The following is a 24,779-nucleotide window of genomic DNA, read 5'->3' as shown; positions in this document are numbered from 1 at the left end:
TTGATGAAATCCTCGAGTTGGAGGAATGGTGGTTCCCGGCAAGTAGGTCTCTCATTCACAAGAGCCCGTCTGCCATCTCAACGTCACCTAGAGACAGACTTAGCATACCACAAGCAACCTTCATCAGAGATAATTATACACCGGGATAATGTAGCTTGATCCGTAGAGGTTTGTGGTGAAGATTTCCTTCGTTGTTCCCGTGTTTGATGATACATTTGGTGGGAAGCCTAACCAGCGTTGTCACAACAAAGACTGAAATGTTACATATCACATAGGTTACGATAGATACTATGGAGATTTAATTCGTTCGCAATCTCGCATGTTTGACACAAGGGCAACAAGGTAATTTAACAATCCTTGCTAGACATCAGTCATCCTCAACTAGTTGGAAATATGGTCGGTCAGCCTTGAGCAAAGACGCCCCCCAAGGCACTCAGCTCTTTGAAACGGCCATCTGTCACAACTTCTATCTTCATATCGGGAGACACAATCTTGTGCTCGTAGATTTTTCGGGTTCCAAAGTCAAAGTCCTTGTCGTTTTGAACGAATGCAACGAGGTTGCGAATCCATTCACTCATCATGGCTTTCTCCTCCGCAGTCGGCCCGTGGTGAATAGAGAAGCTGTGGAAACGTTAGTACAATGCTCCTCGTTCAGAGTTTAGTGTGTCACTAACTTCCAGTATGACTTATCCATGGCGTGTGTCACACCGTAAGACAAAGGAGCGACCTTTTCAGGAATAAACGAAAGTCGGTAGCCGATCTGATATCTCCAAATATCCGAGACAGGAACGCCATGCTTGTGCAGATTGTCCACAAAGAAACGCCCCGGAGCGCGGACCTGCCCATCAGCAATGATGCTTCCAAAGACAGCCTTCCATTCATCGAGATCTGTGCCCTCAGGCAGCTTGTATTGCTTGATGACGCGGTCGGTTGTTGCTGGGGCGTAGTAGTTGGATGTTTGCAAGCGCAAAGCCTCGATGTTTCCTTGTTCAGGTGCGTTGAACTGAGCATAGAGTTTATCCTCGTTCAGCACCTCACCAATGAGGAGTTTCATTCCGCGTTTCTTGAACTCGGCGGCGAACCCTCCGTCTCTCAGGTATTCTACCATGCCGGAATGGAAGAATATGTCATCGGTGATGGGACGGAAGGTATGGTTGTTGAGCTTCGGGATAGCGGCCAGAAGTGTTTCCTGGCTGACTTGTCGTAGCTTTGCTAGCCTCTCGGTTCCCGACAAGCTCAAGTCAATCCCCAGGTATTGGCAAACTTCATCAAACTGGCCCTCTGTTTCGGCAATGGTCTTGGGTTGTGCCGGAATCGCGTTTGACGTCATAAATATGCGATGAAAGGGCTCGGCCGGTCCGTCTTTGTTCTTCTTTCGAAACTCGTAGAGAGTTTGGGCCTCAACAGAGTACGCGCCTGCACTCCGTCCAGAAAGGGTGATGTTATTAACATCCCCTCCGAAGCTGGCAATGTTTTCGTACACCCACTCGATGGCAAGCCTCTGGTCCCAAAGACCAAAATTGCCAGCTGCTTCGCCTCCATTCTCGTCGGCGAGGGCTTGAGTCGCAAGGAAGCCAAAGATGTTGAGGCGGTATCCAACCGCAACAAAAATGGCATCCAACCCACTGGTTCCAACCAGCTCAGTTGGGTCCATGTCGAGATCCTGGGATGGATTGCCTATCTGGAACCAGCCTCCGTGAATCCAAATCATCACAGGCCACTTATTGTTTGGGCCCTCTGGCTTCTTCACTGGTGTCCAGATATTCACAATGAGACAATCCTCGGACCCAGGCTTTGGGGCGGCACCAAGGATCTGGGCTCCTTGTGCACATGGAGGCCGAAAAGATGTGGCATCATAAGAGCCGTCTGGCCCAGAATACGCATACGAAGAAGGAAGTTGTCGTGGTTTTCGCCATCGATGCTCTCCTGTTGGAGGTAAAGCATACGGGACTGCAGCATATCGTATCGCCTTGTCATCGTATTGGAGTCCCTTGATCTTGCCCTTGGGACCAAGGTCAATGACGGTTTCTTTGGTATCGTATGAAATAGTGTTTCCCATCTTGTATTAATTCGAGTTGAACGTAGTTGGTTATGGACAATCCTGACGTGACTCTGATCACGTCTTTATCCCCCTCATCGGAAGCCAGATCAAGCTCCGGACCAGCAGGCGCCACATTCTATCGGTCTTTGAATGGCGTACTGATTCTGAAAGATAAAGACCTCGTGAAAAAGGCCGCTACCGAGGTGCTGGGATATTTCGCCTCGCCCTATCTCGACGCTGGTGGTACGGAGACCTGGTGGCTTAGCTAATGAGGGTGCGAGATGCAAAGTGAGAAGGAGGATGTGGTGTTTTCACCCAAGGCGCCACACGTGACCTACAAGGTCACGTGGTACCCCCAAGATGCCTACTTCAAACATCAGCTGGCTCGCCGTCGCTGTCCGGGCTTGTTGTGTCCGCTTCAGCTGATCAATTTCGGCCTGCAAGTGCCGTACAAAAGGAAGAACAAAGTGACGAATAAGATTCTATATTCTGATTCGAACTAAAACGCCAAAATGTCATTTCAAGGCATCACTGTTTACGCTCGCTTGGGTATTCCCATCCCAGAACCTCTAATTTCCTCGCTCCTTGAGACCTAAACTCAGTTCCCTTCGAAGCCATCGGATAACCGCCGATTGAACAGCAATCATGATTCCCCAGCCCTTAATACCGCCGCCAAAACAACTTGTTGCGATACCGGATGACGTAGTAATAGAAGCTTCCCGCGAAACGGAGCAGGAAGCTAACCGAATTAGCCCAAAGCCAAAACTGAAAGAACCTAATTTTGTGCCAGTAGCTTGAGCCAAGAAACGACAGAGGCTTCAGGCTGTCGTTGAGGATGATGAGACAGAGGAAAAAGTTGGAAAAGATGTAGCTCGCGAGGAGGATTGTTCGGAACTCCAGTAGCGAGTCGTTTCGGTTAGGCCCTTTCTCCTTCTTCACCATCGGGTCTGGGGTTAAGGCCTGAATAACAATCTTTTCATACTCGGCGTCGATGATGTGGATGTCCTCATGAAAGCTTGTGTCGCTGGCTCCAGAAACACGATTTCGCGTTTCGGCTAGCAGCAGGTAATTCCGGGAAGGTTCATGTGTCGGAAGCTCTTGACGCTTGCTTTTGTGGCCCCAGGAGACGTCGTGGACGTTGCTGAAAGCAAAGATGTTGAGGATGTTGACGTAGGAAGATGAGACAAACAGGAACTGGGCGTATGACGTGAAGAGGTGCCATGGATCCAATGCCAAGAATCCAACGGCGATATAGACCCCGAATATCGAAATGCCAGCTGTGATAATGGTCGCAGGTCCCAGGTCTGTAAAGTATTCATTGATATAGGCATAGTTACTACCGTTATCATTCTCCAGACGGAAATCGACCAGCCGTTTTGTGAGATATATCAGGTTCATCATCATGTAGACTTGGATAAAGCCAAACATGAGAAACGACAGTGTATATCCAACGACATGATTCTTCGGTCGACTCCCCAAGGCCAAGATAAACTGAAACAGAATCATGGCCAGGTAGACGATCTGGAGGACGGCATTGACAGTTGGAGTAGCATTGCCGAAGGGAAATCCGCTAATTTGCTTACCCTCTGGGGGGTCGCCTGCAATATCGTTGATGGTAAAGGTTGTAAGCAGAAATGCCGCTAGGGAGAACCAGGCAAGGATGAGAGCGAGGATGTTGTGGAACAGCTGTAGATGAAAAGCCGCCAGTCTCAAGATGTTGTGTCCAGAGTGATACATACGACTCCAGTGTGTAACGACATAGATGGTTGAGAAAAACGCGCCATTCAACCACCTTCTGCGTTGGTTGATGAAGTCCACTACGCTCGTAGGGATGTCCGTTCTGGCGACGATCGAACTGTCGTACTCGAGATGCCATTTTTGACCAGCTTTGCTGACGACTTGGAAGCAAATAACACGATCGTCGGCCAAGTATCTGTTAAGATTCCACGGCCTCTGAGAACTCCTTGTCTGAATTACGGTTGGGTCTCCGAGAAGAGTGTCTTCGAGAGGCTTTCCCATCTGTCCTCGGAATCTATAAGGTGTTAGCATGAGGTCTTAACAGGAGAGGATTTGCTTGTCGGGCTGGTTACTTACCTCCAGGCAGAAAAGGCCCCCGGAAGTAGAGCCAAGTATCCTGTAGCTGACTCGAACGTCCTATCAAGCTGGAATCCGATTTTATACTCAAAGTGTTGGGCCGCAACCAAGGGGTTCAAGATGTTGGTCCAAGTCTTGCCAGTGGAAGCCTTCAGTTCACCACAAACCCCGCCGAGATCCTTGTCGTTGTAGAACTTGTTCCAGACTGCCATTAACCCGTTCGGTTCGATCTTGGTACCTGTGTCGAGGTGGACAACGACTTCGGGGTTCAGTATCCTCGATACCGAGTTGTAAAGCCATCGATAGGAGTTGAGTTTTCCGTAGTTTTCGTTCTTGATGATTAGGATGAACTGGACAGGACCAGGGGAGGGATCCGTCAAGTTGGCGAACTGTGAGTCCTTCAGTCCTCCAATCTTGAGATCTTCTGTTACAGAGAGTTCGGTGGTGTATTCGAACTAGCTCGTTAGCTTGTTGAACCTAACATGAGTACTTTTCACTTACCACATGTGCGCGAACGGGCTTATCGTTGACAGTCTCTCGCAGTAAACCATGTCGATAAACTCCAACCGCAGCAAGCACATCCAAGGCCCCGCGATCGGCAGCTCTGAGCCCATCGATGGTGATGCAAACAACGAGCTTTTGCCAAGCGGGTCCACCCTTGTTCCAAAAGTTATGGCGTTTGCGAGTTTGAATGCTGCGACAGGCCGTGATTATACTGTGCAGGCTTCGACATAGCAGGGACTTCTCTTCGTTGTAGTACGTGATGCCAACCATGAGCTCAGTGTGTCTGTTCCGGCTTCTTGCATGCAGATCGTAGCCGTTCTTCAGTGTAAAGTCATTGGCATCATCTACAACCGCCGTGTCTGGATACTGTGAGCATCTAATAAAGCGAAGATCAGAGTAGACGTACATCTGAGGTTGGTAATTTCCTCTTGTTCCTCCCGGCTGTTATCTTGGCTGGCCCAAGTCTGGTTTGAGGCAATCAAGGAAGGGACTGGGTGAAGGGAGTCCCATGGGTCCATGCCCTCCCGGGAGAATCTGGTCGGGCGACTATCAAGATTAACTAATACTATTAGTCTCCTTATTCACCTTGTTGAGATAGAGTGTGAGAGAAAACTGGCTTACTTGAGCTATCCGTCTCTGGTTCTCGATAAGCGTCGTAGCTCAGATCACCATAGGCGTCTTCCGGCCCTTGAGCGGCCTGGGTATACGAGCCGTAAGGATTCCAAGCCATGATGCACACCAAGTTGAAGAAGCCAAAATCTCAAGAGCCAAGAACCAGATGCATCTCCGTTTTTAAACACCCCTAAATGCCGCGTGAGTCGTTCGGGGGGGCTGAAGCATGTTCAGCCCCAAGCCACCAAACGTGTCGCAAGCCTCCAACTAAAGAAGCTAGCCGGCGTCTGGCCTGCATCCAGATGCTTCGATCTATTGGCTGGCCGCCCACCATCACTGTGAAGAACGCCTGTAAAGTCAACCTTGGCGGCAAAGCAGTGCTCTACTCCGTAGGGGCGAGGGAAATGGATTAATTGGCAGGCACCTATTTGTAGGGGGCGCTGAAGATGGTGAATGAGAGCCTGCATTTCCGTCGGACACGGAGACGGGACAGAAGCGTCTTGAACAAACCCCCCCTTGGTGATTGCGGCTACCGACCTGTGGCGATTCCATGACACAGAGAGACGACTGATTGCTTAAAATACGGAGTTGCAGTGTTTCAGACCAGCATTCAGGTGCAGAGAATTGATCGTGTGCCAAGGCTCACACGAGTCTAGAATCAGCCCCGCCCCAATATCGATTTGAGAACCCCTGGTCTACGCCACTAGCTACAAGTCTAGACCGTGTCAGGTGAGCTCAGAGTTCAGACTATCAATTCGCGACTTACTTTGATTCGCTTGCTGCTGAGACACCGCGGCTGAGGCCTCTTCAATGTTGGTTCCAGGGTAAACTGCCGGTTCAGGAAGATGTGTGATGGGCAGAATTGGCTTGCTTGGAACGTCATTGCTTGTCAACCAATACTTTCACCGCTCAAGTTCTGTAATGTTTTCATCCAGCTGTGGGATAAACATATGTAGAAAACTCCCTGGACGGATAATGATCCCTCAGGGAGCTCCACCTTTGACGTGGAGGAAATCGCCATGTAGCCTGTGGCGGCGACGCTCAAACTATTGAACAGAGCATCAACTTTGAGTTTTTACAATTTTTTTAAAGGTCATTATGTGCTACGTTAAGGTGCATGTTTCGTAACACTGTTTATTCTATAATCCTTCTCATACTTCCTTTCGATGGCCACCTGAGACTTGCCTTGACCAAGTATGTGATTAGTTTAGACTCACAGTTATGCATAACTCTAGGTACCTAGACATGATGCATGCCTCTACAATCCCATATTGACACACCGGCTGGACAGGCAGTTTTAGACTCTGTTGGCCAATTCCCTCCGTCTTTAAAGCTCTCGCAGCGAGTGTGCGCTTGTCTCCAAGCTATTCGTTCAACAAAACGACCCAAGCTGAGCGTCTACATGTCACATGGACCCTATCAGTTCAACTAATTGCTCTGTACACAAGGAAACTGATGGTTTTCGTCGAGACTCGTGCCAGTTTCATGGATACGCACGGAAGAGGTACTCGGAATGTCAATATCAAAGAGGTCAGTCTCAGATAATGCACAACACCACCTGAACTGCGCGTGATTAAAGCACACCTTATCAAGACACAAACCCGTCACTCAATCCTCAATTAATTGGAATTATCACTATCAAGACTGACAAGATCAACGCCGGCTAACCCAATCTGCCCGAGGCACGTCGCCAAGGTGAGGGGTTCACTGCTTCGTTCATTGGCCCAGTCAAGACACCATGTTCCCATTAGAGTCAAACAAGCGAGAAATGGACGATTGCGACAGAAACCCCGCGCATGGCGATTGCGAAATGCCCAGAAACGGGCTGAAACGAGGACATATAAACCCTTCTCGGTCGCGATAAACACCTTGATGGGCAATTATCCCTGACTTGAGATCCTATTTTGGTTTTTACCATGTCTTCTATCGTTCCCGAATTCGAAGCTGCCAATGCCCAGTATGCTGCGGCTTTTGACAAGGGAGACCTGGCTCTCCCGCCCTCTCGGTACAGCCCCCGGTTACCCTCATCATGCATCAAGTCTAACTGGCCATAGGCACGTTGCAGTTGTCGCATGCATGGATGCACGACTCGACCCAGCCCAGGTCCTCGGCATCGAGTTGGGTTCTGCCCATGTGATCCGCAATGCAGGCGGTCGTGCAACCGACGCGTTGCGATCAGTCATCATCTCTCAGCAGCTTCTCGGGACACGAGAAATTATCATTGTTCACCATGTAAGTGGACCAGTCGTGTCGTTATACTAGACCGTACTGATGAAGTAGACCGACTGTGGCATGCTCACATTCTCCGACCTCGACATCAAGGCCAAGGTCCGAAAAGACCTGAACGAGGATGTCGATCACATTGCGTTCCTTCCCTTTGGCGATCTGAAGCAAAGTGTCCGGGATGATATTGCTTTCTTCAAGAAGAGCCCACTGGTGTTGGATGTTCCCATCACTGGTTACATCTATGATGTCAAGACTGGCAAGATTGAAAAGGTCGATGCCTAATGATTCATGATTTTTTTGATTTATTGTTGCTAGCAAGTTGGAAGTTATACTGTTGGTGGCACTAGAATTGTTTCGGATACTGAACCATTCTAATATTGTTACTGTTGGTGGCTGAACCGCCAAGCCTGCAGTCATCGTGACAGAATCAGGTTATCCTGTTTAATTAAAGTTAATCGTATTAAATATTGAGCTGCCTTTGCAATTTCCACCTCATCTCATCCAGTTGATCTGGGCGCTTACCAGCGGCCAATTGACAACCTACCCTGGCCTTGTATCTACCTACCTATCTCGGAACCGAGGCAACAGGAGATCACGTGTGAAAAAATATCAAGCCTTGTCGCACCTGTTGGAGATCTGACATCAATTTCAACAACATTCGCCTTGACGGCCTTTCATTTCTCTTCAACTCTCTCCTCTTTCGCGTCATTTTTACGAAAACTGTGTACAACATCATGACATTATTACACCATACCTTGCTCGTCCTCTCACTCACGGCGGCCGTCAGCTATGGCCTCAACAACCGCACACCGCCAAGCGTCTCACGCATGATCAAAAAGACATCTGCAATCGGAATATTATCCATCCTGAGCATCACTCTTCACGCTCCTCTTTTCCTTGTCGCAGCCCAGTCATTTGGCGCCATTGGGGATAGCTTTCTCGCCTGGGAAGGAGCTGAAGCGTTCCTTTGCGGCCTGGGGAGCTTCTTGATTGCACACCTCTTCTATATCGCCCTATTCGTTCAAAGTGGTGGTGGCATAGAAGCTCTTTTGTCTGAAAATTGGAGGGTCTTTTCTGCCTCTCTCATGATCGCGCTTGCTACTGGCATGCTTACAAAATTGCTGCCTACTCATAGAGTGAAAAGAGATGGGCTCCAGATCCCAATTCTCATCTACTCTATTGCAATTTGCGCCATGGTTCTTGCGGCACTCACGATGGATGGTAGTCGTTTGATCTTTGGGGCAATCATGTTTACTTTTTCGGATACTCTGCTGGCCATTGAGAGATTCCTCCTTCCTCCCATTTCGCGACATCGAGCTTGGATGGAGCATACTGTTTGGGCACTTTATTATCTTGGGCAACTCTTGATCATGGTGGGATTGTTGGATTTCCTCTAATTCTTTTGAGAATTTAGCATTTTCACTTGGAGGACAGCTTTGGAGGCAGGCTATCAGGACGGAGATTAGGCGGATAGAGCAAGCGCAAGATTCTTCTACAAGAAATCTGGTTACCTACCCGTGCCCACTACTCCATTGCATTGTATCAAGTACGGTTTGAGCCGGCTGGATGTGATTTATGGGAATGACGGATATAATTTACGCTTTCAAATCGTCTAACGGTATGTGCCATGGATTTGATTTATCGAGGCTGTACAGTATCCTTTCTATCTCGAAATCTCTCCACGACTAAGACCCAGTTCCATCCCAGCTAGCACCACCCCCAACCTCACCCTCACCCTTGCATCAGTTCTAATCTGACTCTTGTACTTGGAGTCTACTGATACAGACAGTTGATACGAAGACCAGTAGCAAAGTAGGGACCGGCAATCGGGATGAAGTCAGCAACGAAGGCAGCAATAGACCCTGCCTTTCCACAGCCACCAGAACCAAGGGCCACGGAGGAGACTCGCGCTTGATAGGCATCGGCACGGAGCGATCCGTCCCGGTTGTAGACGTTCATGCGCATGATACTAGGAAGCCAGGTGCCCCATTTCATGCCAGTGCACTCCATACCCTCCAAGGGGCAGTCGTCGTTCTTCGGACATTTGGTCTTTGACCTGCCGCCACAGGCCGAGTTGGCCTTGTTCGGCTTGGACTCCTGCCAAGTAAAGCCGTAGCAATTGTTGTAGACAGTATAGCCGTTCTTCTGGCCAAGTCCATCAGCCATCTTCCACATGGAGCGAATCAAGGCATCTCGCATCGACCAGCCAGTCACACGGCCCACAGCGCCCCATTGACCATCAAGGACAAAGTTCGTGTTGACGCCGGCGCCTGCGGAAGGACCGTTGCAAAACTTGCTCCAAGCACCACGGCTGACATCGGAGAGACCTCCGCGGTCGTTGCTTACGTCGTACATGCGCTGCCAGAGCATGTAGAAGGTATCGACATCACCCACGTTGACCAGGCGGTCAGTGTACATGCCATAGACTTGGAAGATCCAACTAGCTCTGGACTCGAGGGTGTCGGTTTCGTTGGCGGCTAATGCTTCCTGCTTGGCAGCTTCTTCCTTGACCGCCTGGAGCCAGTGGTCAGGGTCGACTTGATGGACCTTGGCCAGAGCGTCAGGCAGCTTTGCTTCTTCGACAGAGGGTTGAACTTCAGCTGGCAGAGCGAGAGCCAGAGGAATGCTTGCAAGAATTGCAAGAGAAGTAGAGGAGAACTTCATGATGGTCGATAGTTGGAGACCAGATAGGTAATTGAGGAATGAATGTTTGGGCACGGATTCTAAGTTATCTGTGGGAAGTGAGTGCTCTTTTTATACTGCTGGGAACCATAGCACCGACAAATCTCCTCCAGCTGTAATTATCACAGCTTCCTCATGTACAAGGACTAGACTGGGCCTGGCTACCGCTCTTGATCCAAGCTTAGCTTGGTAAGTAATCTGGTTACCGAGAGCTTGTGCACAACCACCTTCCCCATGAAGCCCATCCTCTTAGCGGTGACTGAAGATGAAGAAACCTTAGTCGATATCTCAATGAGTTATTTTGGGGGCAACAAGGCTACTATCACGGATCACACCAACTGTAACTCCACAATCGATATATGACTTTTAGCGACTGACAACTGTGACGACATTTGGCCGAAAATAAGGTTGCGGCTTGTACCACAGCGCTGATAAGGCACTTCCTTCAAAATGACGCTGCCCATATTTCGACATTACTCGTTTTGGTATTGTGTTTGATTGGATCGTCGGTATTAGAATATCTGGTAACCCGTTCGGACAGGGGCAGGATACCTGGTCCTGATGGTCATGTTATCACCGACAAGGGGATGTCATTGGACTCCACAAGCCACAGGGGTTCCAAGGAGAGAAACTTTTAAGAACATTGTGGAAGAAAGGATTGAGATTAGCAGATAAAGGAGCCACGTGTGTATGTTGGATCTTGTAAGTTCGAGCCAGCTATTGAATTAACATTATATTCTTCTTCCAAACTTCGATGAAGTTCATCACGTCTACTTTACCTTGCGGCAAGGTCCTTGCCGATGTCTCTGTTTTTACACCAATCATAAAGGAAGGAATACGGTGAGACCGAAACTCTACCATGCCTTAGCAAGTCTAGTCCTCTCTAAGTAGCGATGTGCAGATGAAGTTGAAACCTTAAAGCGAAGCGTGATCAATTTCCTAGGATTTTGCAATAATTAACATGTTATAGGTCTGCCCCTGCAATCGTACCCCTTGTAGGTTTTTAGCTTTCAGATGGAGTCATGAACGGTTCTATTCGTATTCCAGAACGTGCCAAAAGTGGGCATTAGTGCCGGTAACCGACACCAGTCCAATAATGGGGCACTAGTCGTTCGACAGTTGCAAAACAGTTTATAATACCTGCCATTTATGAGCTAGCTTTGAGATGAAGATTGCGCAGTTTATAGTTTGTGCTAACCTTCAGTCGCACCGTCACCTGAGACAGCAAAAACCAACGCGTTGTCTCTTATCTGAAATAACATTGCTTGACAGACCAGTCGTGGAAATCCAAGATAGGCAATTCGTATCGTGATACAGAAGCTTCATGAATGGGCAATTATTTGAATATATGCTTCAAGCTTTCAACCTACTTTCTGATAAGCTTCAAGTTCTCATCCTACTTTCTAAATCCGTTCATCGTATCACCATGCGTCTCTTTGCCCAGCTCTTACTTGCTGCTCTTTGCACTCCAACGACATGCATCAAACTCCGCAAAACAGAGTTCAACGTTTTGATATCCTCAAGACAATCGCTCATCCTGTTCACAGCAGACGGCTGTAAAGAATGCGATCGAGTACAGGGGTTGCTGGACAGTGCATCCTCAGTACTCACCAAGACAGCCATTGCGTCAGTCAATTGCAACGAGGAGCCGTCTGCCTGTGATGATGCACAGGTATTTACCGTCCCTACGTTGAAGTATACAACTGGCGACGGGAACTTGGTTACATACAAGGAAGCTTTGGACGCGTCTTCGTAGGTTCCTACCTCGACATCTACCTGTGCACTAATGACCATGATGGCAGAGTCGTCAAGTATATCGAAAGACAATCTGGTTCTCCAGTGACGGATCTGACTAGTAAGGGTCACATTGATTTCGCGACTTCAGCCCGAGTGGTGGCCGTTGCATTTCTTGGCTCACCAGCCCGTCAACAAGACCGCAAGAATTTTAACAATGTTGCTGAGCGGTGGCGGGCGCATTACAGCTTTGGTTCTGTTGATGCTTTAGACGGACACAGTACGCAACCTTCCATCGCTGTTTATACACAGGAGGAAGACGATCCTGTCTACTACCGCGGACCCTTCAACGTGGACGATATTAACACTTTCTTGCAAAACGCAACTACGCCTCTGATCCGCGAACATGATCCGGTGATTTATGAACAAGCCATTGCAGTAAGTCATCCTTACTTGACGCATTCTTCCCACTAACCGATTTAGGATGGAAAACCACTGGCTCAAATCTTCTTCAGTAAACGTGAAGAAAGGGTTGAGCTTACCAAGTCTTTGATTCCTCTTGCTAAAAAGTATCAGTATCAAATGACATTTCTGACAGTCTTTGCCCCGGATTACCCTGCGAGATGCAAGCAGATGCATCTAAGCAATGATGTCAAGCGTGGGTTCGCTATTGCAGATCCTCAAGGAAGGGCGTATCCTATGTCGACATCGGCATTCAATGCCAATAGGATTGCCAAGCACATATCTGCATACTTGAAAGGGACATTAACACCGACTATCAAATCCGAGCCTGTACCTACACCATCTGCTTCCCAGCCCTTCTTGACCACGTTGGTTGGCAGCAACTTTGACGAGTTCGTCTATGACAAGACTCGAGATGTCCTTGTTGAGTTCCACGTCCCATGGTGTCAATACTGCACAGAGTAAGTTCACCAATCTCCAAAGACGCTCTACATAATTACTGACAGGCTTGGATAGGCTTCATGGGAAGATGAATGAGCTTGGGTCCAGATACTCAAAGTCGGGCCTTTCTAAGCAGGTTTCTATAGCTGCGATTAACGTCGATGCTAATGATGTGCCTATTGAGATTGACTCATATCCGTCGATTAGGTTGTATCGCGCTGGGGCGAATGAGATCGTATCTTTCCAAGGCAACTTTACTCAGATGCTGACAGAAGAACAACTGGATAATTTTATCTTTACAAGTGGAAGTCATGGAGTTAGTGTATTTGATCAGGATAGAGTAAAAAACCATGATGAGCTGTAGTTTAGAAGAACTATAATATATCTGTTAAGCTTTTTTTACTTCTGTATAGAATTCCTCTTAATTTCGATGTCCCCCCAAGACCAAGACCCAATTCCACCCCACCCAGCGTCTCATACAAAGCCCAAGCCCCCTGATCCGGCACCTGTTGCTCGCTCGCCTCACCCACATACAGAGCTCTTCGCAGCCTCGACTTCAGAAAACGTGTAGCTTCTGCCTTCTCCTTCGCCTTTCACATTGCAGCCTCAAAGCTCCTCGTCTGCACAAACTCGTCCGTAAATGGGATCAGAACATCCATGACCGTACGGTCTCCTTCTCGTGCTGTAGTATACACCTCAAAGGACTCAACAGCTGTGCCAAGGGCGTTGGAGAAAATCGCAGCTGTGACAGCTTCTTGAGATGTTAATTGGCGCTTGAGGGCGTTGTTAAAGGCTCTGAGTAGGATTCCTAGAATGGCTCCTAGTGTTCCGCCCATATCGTTGACAGTATCGGCGATTGCTCGGGGCATGTTGAGTTGCCGACTGCGTCTCTTTGTATACTTAACGAGGATACGATCTTTTTGGCCGTTGCTCTCCTTGAGGTTAGAGAGAGACTGTGTGATATCTTCTGCCTTGAATTCCATTTGGAACTCGTATTGGAGCAGGCCTGGTGAGGTGTTGTATTGCTTCATATAGCAGCCCACGAACATAACAACAGAATGAGATGAATCAAAAGATCATCGTCTCATCCCTTACGATAAACCCAAGACACTCTAGGATTCCCCGCATCCCCACACTTCTTCCCTAGAGCTCTACGTCATGATCTTGTGTCTTGAGAATGTGCGAGTTATGTTGGGGCTGGTCTGGAAGCAACATTCTCGCAGTACTTACCGGCATACTAAAGACGGGATCATTTTTGATTGGATGTAGGTAGGCATGGCAAAACCTAGCATCTGTCTATGAACCGAAGAAAAATTCTGTTCTGTGTGTACGACGATTATTAGGTGATTTCGCCATATTCATGTGCGCCCACCCATCATCAGCTTAGGTAGGCACAGGTGTCTATCGTAGCCCCTGGATCTTAGCTCTGGCACCGATGAATAACTTGCTCTCTCCAGAGTCATTTCTCCGTATCCACAGATACCTCTCAGTTCTCGTCGAAGCTTGAATCGAGCTGTAAGGGCCTCGGTTAAGCCTTTCTCCTCACCTTGGTAATCGGGCATCGGTGTAAGTCAGGGCGAAATGATTGACAGACAACTATAGTTTTATAAGCGGCCAGGCTTCTGTGTGACCTTCATTGTGTCACATCCATCATTACTCCTAATCGTTGCCCAATATAGCGCTGTGAAAACACGATTTGTGAGGTCAGACACTCGTTCTGGCCATCAATTTGGCACCCTGCAAGGCTTTTCTCTTACTCGGTTTCGACCAAGGGGTTATGGCTGGGCTGATTGGAGCAGAAAATCGTTTTGGAAGAGACTTTAATCACCCTGATGCCGACATGCAGGGTAATATCACAGCTTTGTACGACATTGGCTGTGTGGTCGGGTCGATCATATGCTACTTTATCGGCAAGATTTTTGGTCGCAGAACCATGTTGATCGCTGGCGGTAGCATCATGATTGTTTGAGCTGCAATTTTGGCTTCATCTTACCCAGTTCCACATCTCATCGTCGGTCGCACCGTCACGGGGATTGGGAACGGAATGAACTCTTCGACGGCTCCCGTTTACCAGAGCGAATGTTCACCGGCTGCTATCCGAGGGGCGCTGTTGACCCTACAGGGCACAATGACGATTCTAGGAGTTATGATTTCTTACTGGTGAGTACACGTCGATGGCTTGGACATGGTATGGTGTCGCTAACTCGAGTTTCCCCAGGATGGATTATGGGACTAGCTTCACCGATTCCTCGCTTCAGTGGAGATTCCCTCTTGCATTCCAAGCTCTGTTTGCCATCTTGCTCATATTGCAAGTCATTGGTCTTCCCGAATCCCCTCGATGGCTCGTCCAGCACGAGCAATACGAAGAGGCTCGCCATATCATCGCGGCCATTCCCGATAAGCCCAATGACGATGCGGATGTTAATCGAACCTTGCTCGATATCCGCAGTGGCTTGGAAGAAGAGAAAAAGATGGCCCTTCAGCATGAAGGAACTTTTCTCCTGGGGCGAGGTCCAGAACTTGCGGAGACTGCTCATCGCCATCTCCATCCAGCTTGGACAGCAGTTCTCGGGCAGCAACATGATCCACTACTATGCGCCCGTAATCTTCCAAGGTAGCATGGGTCGAAACACTTCCCTCATTATCGGAGGATGTTTGCAAATCACCTACTTATTGGCAGCTGCATTCCAGTCTTCTGGATGGATCGCTATGGCCGACGGACACTTCTCATGGCGTGTTCAGCGGGACTTAGCTTCTGTTTCGTCATGACTTCAATTCTGCTCTCTCTCGGATCTACAGGCTCTGCATATGGGGCCACCGCCTTTATCTTTCTCTTTCAGCTCATTATTGGGGTCGGATGGTTGCCTGTGCCCTGGTTCTATCCCACCGAGATTAACACTACCCGGGTTAGAGCCAGAATGTAAGCCATCGCCTCCAGTTGGAACTGGATGGCGGTTGTTGCCGTCGTAAAAATCACGCCGATTGCATTTGGTACGTTCTACAACATACTGATGATATATCTCACTAACCCCTGCAGAAAACATTGGATGGAAGACTTTTATCATCTTCGCAGTCCTCAACGCCTGCTTCCTTCCAATGGTGTACTGCTTCTACCCCGAGACGAAGGGTATTGAGCTGGAAGATATTCCGCTGCTGCTTGTTAAGGGCGGTGTCACTGGAGGTGTCTTGTCTTCTAAAGGTGGACGCACTGTCATGCCGCACCAACATGCACAGGAAATGCAGCTTGACGCCAAGTCGGTGGGGTTCGCGAAGAGGTTGAGGATGTCTAGGCGTCGGTAGCTACATAGCGGCAGGGGACACATGTGTTAGTCTACGGTAGCCATATCGCCGAGAACCTATCGTATTCCTTGTCCAGTTCCACGACGTTCTGCGCAAATTCGGACTTTCTCTTGAATGTAATGAAGTGGGCACGGTGGGGTGTCTCTATGGGCTCTTTGCACCTTTCAGCTCGTTGACAAGGATTTTTGCTTCGCCACAACACCCCCTGAACTCTTACTTGACCCTCACGACCCTCCCTGTATCCACAAGCGCAGATCAGCTTCAGGCATCCTTCCTTCTCCATCGTCGATCAATTCTGCCGTACATCACCGCCTCACTGGCTATGAGCAGGACCGTGTGCCACCTTCTCTGCTAACATGCACGCTCTTCTTACTCTTCTCGTCGACAGGTTCATCTTTCTCTAAAATGCTTCGAGACGAACTGCTCAAACTGCGGGGAGAGCTGGGACGGCTTGACTTTAACGTCCTCAAAGCAGCTATTCGAGGAGAGGCTGTCCCACAAGATTTGTCCCATGATGTGACGATTCGCTCCTTGGTGAGCGGTATTCGCCAACATGATGGATTTGCCGAGGAGCTACGAGGCAAGGCACAGCATCCGTCAGTCATACGAGCACTCAACGCTCGGGCTATCATGAGCAACCGTCTCCCAGAGCCAAACCCACCAACACAAGAGCTCCCCTATTGCTTCTGGTATCCCGATATACCCAACGAACAGACTCTACGGCATTTGTTAAAAGATCATCCGAACCCTATAATGCCCTACTTAGTCGCCCGTGCGTGTGCGGCTGGCGGGTATACGGGATTGTACGATGAACTGAATGTGTTACCTGATGTTGCCATTGCCGAGGAAGCCCGAGACAACAAGGCAAGCGGCAAAGAAATCTACGACAGGATCATGAGCGCACCGACAAGGTACAAGGTCATGGATGATTACAACTGCACGGTTTCCCTTCACCCGAAGCCTGGGGCTTTTCTCAACGGCGATGCTTGCGTGCGATCAACTCTGGACAAGAAGCAGCCAATTAGCCGAGACCTCTACCCGCCTTCTTTTGACATTACTGAAGACTGGAGCTTGGGAGCTGAAGGTTCTCATCCAGGGACGCGGCCAGTTCCGGACGATGTGGTCTCCCTGTTGTGGAATCCCTTACCTCTCGATCTTCCAACCGTGGACAAGGATCTCTTGATCCTTATGGCGGCGTATTCGGGCAACATTGATCGATACGCTCGTTTGCGACGGCCACAACTCATCAATGGTGAAGCTCAGTGCATCGTCCGTGGGATCTACCACAACACTTTCTTCGCGAAGTGGTGCTTCCAACAACCCGATCTCGAGCGCTTCCGAAAGTTTGTCTACGCCCGTTTCATCGTGAACGATGATCTTACCTGGATCGATGATATCGATGTCTCTCTGCCTCAAGAGCATCTGCCGTATAAAATCTGGTACCCACAGCTGGCAAGCCCCGAGACCTACATGGAGCTCGCCCAAAGAGTGCCTGTCTTGAAGCAATCAGCTGCTCACGCAATGATCGTGGCCAAAGACTTTGATCGCTTCGTCGAGCTTCAACCCAAGATCAACAACCTTTTGTACGAGGAAGTACAAAATCAAGGCTGTTACGACACCTTTATGGGATACATCAAAGAACACGCCTCTGCGGAATCCATAGCGCAGTGGGATTCCTTTTCTGAGATCCCCGATGTCGACGAGGTAGCCATGGATGAAGCTTTGCTGTGGAAAGAGATGAAGCCGTCGACACCGACGCCCTTGGAGGAGGTCACTCTGGACAATGTTGGCGTCAGCAATCGAAGGATGTCTCGTTCCTACGAGAAGAATGTGGCGGATATGATGAATTATGCCTCCGCTTTCCCGAAGAAGCAAAGAGACTCGGGCCGAAGTGGGCGAGGAGGTCGAGGAGGCCGTAGAGGAAGAGGACGATAGTCAATCAGATAGATCAACCTGCATTGAATCACAATCTTATTGGTTTTACATTTTAATCATACAGTATTATTCTGCGAGAATCCCTCCATCATCCTACCTACACGCAAAGATTCACTACATCAAAGCGATAGATACATGAACACCCAGCAGCGGTCGAACCACTCGGAAGTCTAAGCCAAGTTGGCCGATGGGTTACTTAGGCCACCTATCCGATCTTGCAGGTCTGCTTCTTCAAGAGGTTCTGAACTGCCTCATCCTTGCGTCTAAAAGCAGGAGAAAACAGCTTGAGCTTGCCAGCATCAAGGGCACGGCGAGCTTCAGCAGCATCGTTGAAGGCCTTGCGAGGGCCCTTGGTCTTGATGCCGCCCGCACCAATAAGCATTCCAAGAATGGCAAACGGTGCCGAGAGAGGATCATCGACGATCTCAACGATGCTGAGCGCCGCGTTACCGGCTTCGCCAACGATGAGAGCGGCACGGGCGATGACTGCAGCGCCACCGAGAGCGGAGGCTGCTTGGCCGACAAAGGGGATGACAGCAAAGACGATGGTTAGGATGTTCATGACAAGTTCCTTCGTCTTGGTCTCCTTCTGCTTCTCCCCAATCTCCTTGACCGTCTTGATAGACTCAATAGCATCCTCAAGCATGAAGACAGGCATACTGAAAGCAGTAGCGGCATCGTCACCAGACGCGTCAAGACTCCTGTCCTTGCTCTTGCTGTACGTATCGTCCAGAAGCTCAGCCAGCTCATCAGTCTTAGGAATGGCCTCGTCGATCATTTCCTTGGGGTTGGGAACGTTGATCTTGCCCGTGTCCCTTCTCCGACGAGGATAGTTCTTGAACATGGTAGCGTCGTTGAGGCAAGGACAGAAAGCCGCCGCCTTGGCTTCCGCCTTGACTTCCTCCTTGGCGTCTCGGGCCTTGAGGGGTCCTGTTGCGCAGGGGCAAGGATCAGGCTGAGCGTAGTCGCGCCACTCGATCCAGTCCTTCTCGATGCCCGTGTGCTCCAGGAGGGCCTTGTAGAAGCCATCTTCGTCAACCATCTTGTACTTAATGACCCTCAATCCACCTCCCATGCCTGGTGGCACCTTGAGGTAGACCTTGGTGCAGGAGCCGGACCCTTCGTTGAACTGGGATGACCACTCGCAGTCCATGTACTTATTGCCTTCGCCGGCAATGATTTGCATGAACTTATCCAGAGCAGGGTCGATGCCGTCCTTGACCCAGTCGACGTACCACTTGAACTATTGTGTGTCAGCGAAGGGGGTCGCGAAGTGAGGATTAAATGTGCCCGCTTACCTTGTCGTCGTATCCTTTGGAAACCTCCTTGTAATCAGTAATGGCGGTGGCAAGTTCCTTCTTAAGGCCCCCCAAAATGTACGAGGGAATGCACTTTCCGGGGCTCGAGTCGGGAATGTCTTCAACCGAGTCGTACTCCTTGTCACACCACTCGTAGGTTCCGTCGGTTCCTTCGGTAAAGTTGCTTCGAGTGTCATCGATGTTCTCGGTATCAGCCCAGAATTGTTGAAGATCGATGGCCCAGTCTGAGGTACCACCAAAGTTCAGGCCCTAAAAATTCGTCAGTCTACATGTTCGGTGGGTGTATGAAGCAAACTCACCTTGTACTTGGAGATCCTGCGCTTCTTAGTTGTTTCGGTCATGTACGCAACCCACTCCGTGTCTAGGACCGTGTCAACCACTGCCCCCTTGGCTCACTCTCCACCTTGTCACTTACTATCGTAAATCATGTAGTCAGTGTCCGTGGTCTGATCCCACCAGGAGTTGACATTCTTCTCAGCCTTGATGGTTTCGATCTCGGCATTGGAGATGTAGCCAGAAGTATCTGTGCACTTCCCCTTCTTCGCCCCGTTTCCGGTAAAGGTACACATGGGGCCTTTGCAATTGGCGTTGCTCATCTGGAACGATCGTCCGTAGCTGGAAACACCGACCACGACTTGTCGGGCTTCGACGCCGGCCTTAGTGATCATGGCCAGCGAGTTCATGGTCTCCGTCATGTTGACTATAGCTGTGTTAGTCATCAAGCTGGTACGGGAGAAAGGGGTCATTTACCATGAGATCTGAGACAACTGCCCTTTGGACAACCCTCAGCTCCCCAAGATGACTCGAAATCCCATTGGCCTGCGACTAGTTAGCTATCAGTCAATTAGAAGGTCCAGCGTCTTACCGTGAAGATCATACGTCATGTAGACAATCTTTTTGGGAGATATTAGCTTACCACTCTCGTCTCGGTCAAAGGTCAACTTACATAGTCCACGATCTTTGAGATTTCGCCAATGGGAAACTGCTTGAGGTACCAGAAAGAAGCTGGGGCTGCGATAGAAAGAGACTTCTCCTTGCCCAGCTTCTTCCTGACCAGCTTCAAGAACTCAAGATAGTCATCTGGCTCTTTCTCGCCTCCGGCAGGGATATCAGGGAGATCTGGAGCGCCTGGATACTCCCAATCAAAGTCGACACCATCAAGCTTGTTGTTGTTGACAAAGTTGACAATCTCAGTGGAAAAGGCCTCTCGCTTGGCTGGCTTCACAGCCTCACGTAGAATGGCATAAGTGGGAATGCCGACAGAGAAGGACCATCCGCCAAAGGCAACAATGCGCTTAACGCCCTTGAGACCCTTGAAGTTCTTGAACTGGCCGTATGTGTCCTCAACATTGACCTTGTAGTCCTTGGTGATGTTGGCAAAGGCAAAGTGAACGTGAGTCCAACCAGACGTGAAGGCGGACGAGATTGTGCGCACATCCATGTGCAAACACGGGCGATCTTGGTTCCAGGACTCAAAATAGGCGATCTTCTTGTACTCGGAGGGTGCTTTGCCGTTGTTGACAATGTCCATGCCACAGTTGGACACGCATCCGTTCTCGCCTGGCTTGGCTGTGCCTGGGTTACCGGTTTCGGACTTGGACTTGGTGCAGTAGTCCTTGGTAGTTCCTGCCAGCTCTTGTTAGCCTTACTTTCACATGGTAACCGATCTCGACATCAACCTACCACATTGACCCCAGATGTTGCAGCAGACATTGAGAGGGCACGGATTCAGGTCGGCCAGCTTCTTGTCTCCAGAGGGCTTCTTGGTTCCCTTCTTGGTCGGTCCACACTGAGCGTTGGAAACAGGTGCAGGGAGAGGGGGTGTTCCCTTGCTCAGGCAGATGGTCTGTCCGATCAAGAGGTTCTTGCATCCGTTCCAGCCCCTAGAATGGATTGTTAGCATGGAAGCAAGATATGGAGATGATGTTCTTACCAAGTCTCCTTGTTGAATCCATCAAGGTCCGTCGCCTTGAGACCGTTGGCAGCAGCAATCTTTGAGCAGCTGTCGTCTTTCTACAAATCATGCGTCAGCTTGAAACCATGCACTTTCCAATGATGAAGAGCTCGTACCTGAGTAGTATAAGAAAAGCATTCGCCGTCTACCTTGGGCTTTGGTCTCAGATCAGGCAAAGAACCCGAAGAACAGCAGACGACTTGGCCCTCCACGAGCTTCGAGCACAACTCTTTATCGTAGCTGTTGTACTTTGTAAAGTCGGCACCGCTAATTCCGCACTTTGTGGCCAGGGAACCGCAGGAATCTCCAGAGATGACCTTCCTGGTGGTGCAAGTGGCTCGTGACATCAGTGCATTGTGATGAGAGTGGAGGTGCGAGTGAGAGTGGCCATGGGAGTGGGCGTGGCGAGAGAGGAGGCTCCTGGCCTGTTTGGTGGGGGTCAACTTGATCTTGAGATGGTCGAGGTTCTCTTCGTCAGAGGCATCGCCAGTGGTGACACACTTGGCTTCAACCCACGACTTGATCGTCTTCTGAATGAAGATGAGGTCGTTCTCAGTGGAGATCGCAACTCCGACGGTGTAGTCAGCCGTGAGGTTACCGCCACAGACCTGAATGACGCCTCTGGATGCCTCGGTCGCTTGGGGTCGCTGCCTGATCTCCTCCAGAAGGGAAGACACGGTATTGGTCTTGTCGACCAGACCACCGAGGTAGAAGCCGACAACAGTGCCCTTGAAGCTGTTCAATCAGGTTAGACACAATGCTAGAGATGAATGAAAAGTGAGAAAGTTGACGTACTAGCTGAAGAAAATGGTGTCCTTCTTGGCCTTTTCATCATGATGAAGCTGGTTCTCGATGTGTTCGATACCAGCAACAACGTGCTGTTCCTTGCCAGCAGCCCGAATCTCGGACGACCACCAGGCACCGCGAGCGCCCTTCAAAGAGTCACCATCCTGCGGAAGCTCAGCTTCGGCGCGACGGGCAAGCCGAGAGTTTGTCTTCTCGTCGGAAGTACAAGCTCTGAACTTGGCAGTTGTCTCGGGGTCATCCAGAGGGTTCATGACAGCGAAGTCAAACAGCATGGGCTTCTCACAGCGCGAAAGGCTTTCTAGAGAGCCGTAGACTGCCCAGTCACTGGGACCAGTACCATCACATGCTGAGGGACATGGGGAGAAGTCGGTACCGGCCACGACCTTCTCGGCCTTAGTGAAGCCGAGGGTGGCCGCTAGCAGCAACGACTGAAGGTTGGAGCTGAGCTTCATCTCCAGTCGGCAATAAAGAAAAAAGAATAAGGGTTGTTCTCAATGAGAGTAGATGTGAAGAAGTCTTAACGAAGGTAAAGTATGAGAAAAGAATGAATGGCAGAAAATGAGTGAAGATTGATCTGAAAAGAATGTAATGCAATGAAAGGTTGGCAGCGAGGCTTGTTCGACAGATTCAGAGTGGACGATTCCAACATTATATGCCACCCTCCAAAAGCCTCGAACAATCATCTTAGTAACCGTTCGACTACGATCTCGCCGTCGCATCATCGACCCCTGTACCAAGCCGGACTAGCTGAACCGAATAAACTCCACTCGAAGGATTTTCTGTTTGGGAGATATTGCCCGTCAGCTTGCCATGACCATCGAGAAGGATTTTTTCCCGCTCCTAATTTTAAGATTGTTTGTTTCAACACGGACATGATCACCAGACCGAGCCATCACAGCCTCACAGGGCAGACTGGGTCTGGGAGATAATCAGTGGAGAAGATACCACCTATCAGATGGTCAAGAGGAGCACTGATCACTTCTGCATCGCTGCGTTTCTCCAGGAACAGAAAAGTGTCGGATTCCTTGGTCCTAGCGCTGAGACAGGAGTTTCTTCATGCAGAGCATCGCGAATTAATCAAGGGTCGGACAAGGTCAATCAATCTGAGCAGGTAGAGCATGGCTGAGCCGCGGATGAGCTGACCTCGGTGCCACATTATTCGAGACCTGAAGTCTCATCCTTCATCTGAGATGAGCCTCTACTCATTAATAAGTCTCCTCATCCGGCCCATGTGAAGTCTACAGGGCAAGTCACTCGTTCACGTCGTTTGTCTGTAAAGTCCTGGCGTCTTTACAGCCACGACAACACTCCTTCTCATTCATTCACTTTTGACAATTTTTACCATTACATATTCACTCTTTTACACAGTCATTGAGTCACTCTTTATCACCCCCACTCTTTCAGCATGAAGCTCTCTTTGGGCTTCCTTCTCTTCTTTCTCTCCGTCTATGTCATTGCCGGTGGCATAGGCGGAGCCTACGAACGCATCTTCATCTGGTTCGCGTACCAAGCAACCATAGATGCGTGGTACGCAGACGAAAAGAAAGTCGACGTCAACAAATTGGACATTTGCAGGGGCAAAAAGGGCAACGGACGCTACGGCACCCTCAACTACAACGAGTTCATCCAGTTCACCAACAAGTTCGACAGGAATGGCGCAATTACCCTGCCTGCTCTCAAGTCCTTCACTGCTCCGGACAACAATATCGACCGCGCTGCTCAGAATCTGCTCGATAACGGCGGCGTGCGCCCGACGTGGTTTTCTACAAGGGACGTTGTCCAAGGTGCCAATACCTACGACTCTCTCGTGCGCAAAGCTGGCGGCGTCCTTTGGGATGCCAAGGGTTATCTCCCGAGAATGGCGCCAAGAGCAACTTCGTCATCAAGGCTGAAGACGCCGTGCACAAGGTGGTCCAGTGCCGGACGGTGGCATACGACTTCTACAGAATTCCAGAGATGAAGAAGTACCCCGGCTTTGAAAAGTACAAGATTGAGCCCTTCTACTACAACCTCGGCACCGTCAAGGGGAGTCAGAATGCGTACATCGACATTCCCCAGATGGCCCACGACAACGGCGTCTCCGAAGCGACCCTGAGGCAGGAGATTGCCGACTTTGAAAAGAATCATCTCTTCCAGGACCAGACTGGCAGCGGGCAGTTTGACAGGAACGGTGTTGAGAAGACCAAGGGTAAGAGTGCTGAAGGCCACAAGTGGGCCATTGAAGGGGCTGAGGACGGAGAGAAGATTGCCAAGACTGGGTCTTGCTAGAGGTGCTTCTGCAGGGGAAGTCGATCACCTCCTTTTTGTAGCTAAGAGAGGGTCGTTTGTCAAATTTGAGTAGTCAGTTTCCACTGTCTAACTTGAAGGAGTAGATAAAGTTTCGAGTAGGTAGTTGCAATTCCTTTGTCAGAGTGTACAGTAGATGTTGGCCAAGCCGGCATGAGATCCGAATCTGGCGAAACCCAGCGAATGTGCCTTGCCCAAAGTAAACTCGATCCACTTGGTTCTCGCCCGGTCCTTACAGGATGCAATCTCTTCTCTTTCCGCCGTCCGATCTCCAGATGATTGATTATCTTTGGGGCTTGTTCGTTTCATGTCAAAAGTACATACCCTGCTCGGGTGGCGGAGCTGCCGCGGCCCCTCCCGTTCTATGTGGGGTGTGTTCGGG

General features: G+C 49.7%; 10 protein-coding genes across 10 annotated transcripts; 5 read left to right on the top strand and 5 right to left on the bottom strand.

Moving 5' to 3' along the window:
• Positions 1-401: 401 nt before the first annotated feature.
• MRS44_016783 (uncharacterized protein) lies at positions 402-2,059 on the bottom strand (the record flags this gene model as incomplete). Its single annotated transcript, XM_046272812.2, has 2 exons — positions 402-621; positions 675-2,059. 2 exons carry the CDS (start codon positions 2,057-2,059, stop codon positions 402-404), a joined length of 1,605 nt encoding a protein of 534 aa, XP_046130616.2.
• A 642-nt stretch (positions 2,060-2,701) lies between these two features.
• On the bottom strand, positions 2,702-5,369 carry MRS44_016782 (uncharacterized protein; the record flags this gene model as incomplete). The annotated part of the gene is made up of 5 exons (XM_046271058.2): positions 2,702-4,073; positions 4,136-4,590; positions 4,637-4,998; positions 5,046-5,198; positions 5,261-5,369. 5 exons carry the CDS (start codon positions 5,367-5,369, stop codon positions 2,702-2,704), a joined length of 2,451 nt encoding a protein of 816 aa, XP_046130617.2.
• Positions 5,370-7,167: 1,798 nt separating this feature from the next.
• Positions 7,168-7,759, top strand: MRS44_016781 (uncharacterized protein; the record flags this gene model as incomplete). Its single annotated transcript, XM_046272153.2, has 3 exons — positions 7,168-7,256; positions 7,306-7,483; positions 7,532-7,759. The coding sequence occupies 3 exons, from the start codon at positions 7,168-7,170 to the stop codon at positions 7,757-7,759; spliced, it is 495 nt and encodes a 164-aa protein (XP_046130618.1).
• Positions 7,760-8,211: 452 nt separating this feature from the next.
• Positions 8,212-8,874, top strand: MRS44_016780 (uncharacterized protein; the record flags this gene model as incomplete). The annotated part of the gene is made up of 1 exon (XM_046270124.2): positions 8,212-8,874. One exon carries the CDS (start codon positions 8,212-8,214, stop codon positions 8,872-8,874), a length of 663 nt encoding a protein of 220 aa, XP_046130619.1.
• A 376-nt stretch (positions 8,875-9,250) lies between these two features.
• On the bottom strand, positions 9,251-10,141 carry MRS44_016779 (uncharacterized protein; the record flags this gene model as incomplete). The annotated part of the gene is made up of 1 exon (XM_046281986.2): positions 9,251-10,141. One exon carries the CDS (start codon positions 10,139-10,141, stop codon positions 9,251-9,253), a length of 891 nt encoding a protein of 296 aa, XP_046130620.1.
• Positions 10,142-11,585: 1,444 nt separating this feature from the next.
• MRS44_016778 (uncharacterized protein) lies at positions 11,586-12,871 on the top strand (the record flags this gene model as incomplete). Its single annotated transcript, XM_065618177.1, has 4 exons — positions 11,586-11,911; positions 11,962-12,331; positions 12,377-12,816; positions 12,862-12,871. The coding sequence occupies 4 exons, from the start codon at positions 11,586-11,588 to the stop codon at positions 12,869-12,871; spliced, it is 1,146 nt and encodes a 381-aa protein (XP_065474249.1).
• A 518-nt stretch (positions 12,872-13,389) lies between these two features.
• MRS44_016777 (uncharacterized protein) lies at positions 13,390-13,827 on the bottom strand (the record flags this gene model as incomplete). The annotated part of the gene is made up of 1 exon (XM_046281987.2): positions 13,390-13,827. The coding sequence occupies one exon, from the start codon at positions 13,825-13,827 to the stop codon at positions 13,390-13,392; it is 438 nt and encodes a 145-aa protein (XP_046130622.2).
• A 1,013-nt stretch (positions 13,828-14,840) lies between these two features.
• MRS44_016776 (uncharacterized protein) lies at positions 14,841-18,031 on the top strand (the record flags this gene model as incomplete). Its single annotated transcript, XM_065618176.1, has 4 exons — positions 14,841-14,956; positions 15,015-15,397; positions 15,834-16,054; positions 16,265-18,031. 4 exons carry the CDS (start codon positions 14,841-14,843, stop codon positions 18,029-18,031), a joined length of 2,487 nt encoding a protein of 828 aa, XP_065474248.1.
• A 205-nt stretch (positions 18,032-18,236) lies between these two features.
• Positions 18,237-22,563, bottom strand: MRS44_016775 (uncharacterized protein; the record flags this gene model as incomplete). The annotated part of the gene is made up of 11 exons (XM_065618175.1): positions 18,237-19,274; positions 19,330-19,599; positions 19,650-19,711; positions 19,766-20,050; positions 20,101-20,169; positions 20,216-20,243; positions 20,297-20,976; positions 21,034-21,233; positions 21,284-21,363; positions 21,421-22,039; positions 22,100-22,563. The coding sequence occupies 11 exons, from the start codon at positions 22,561-22,563 to the stop codon at positions 18,237-18,239; spliced, it is 3,795 nt and encodes a 1,264-aa protein (XP_065474247.1).
• Positions 22,564-23,516: 953 nt separating this feature from the next.
• MRS44_016774 (uncharacterized protein) lies at positions 23,517-24,379 on the top strand (the record flags this gene model as incomplete). Its single annotated transcript, XM_065618174.1, has 2 exons — positions 23,517-23,989; positions 24,058-24,379. The coding sequence occupies 2 exons, from the start codon at positions 23,517-23,519 to the stop codon at positions 24,377-24,379; spliced, it is 795 nt and encodes a 264-aa protein (XP_065474246.1).
• Between the last annotated feature and the right edge of the window lie 400 nt (positions 24,380-24,779).

Source organism: Fusarium solani, assembly GCF_023522795.1.
Source record: "Fusarium solani strain SB1 chromosome Unknown bctg00000012, whole genome shotgun sequence".
Taxonomy (NCBI): Eukaryota; Fungi; Ascomycota; class Sordariomycetes; order Hypocreales; family Nectriaceae; genus Fusarium; species Fusarium solani.
Note: the sequence above shows the minus strand (reverse complement) of the source record. Positions and strands in the feature narration are given on the sequence as shown.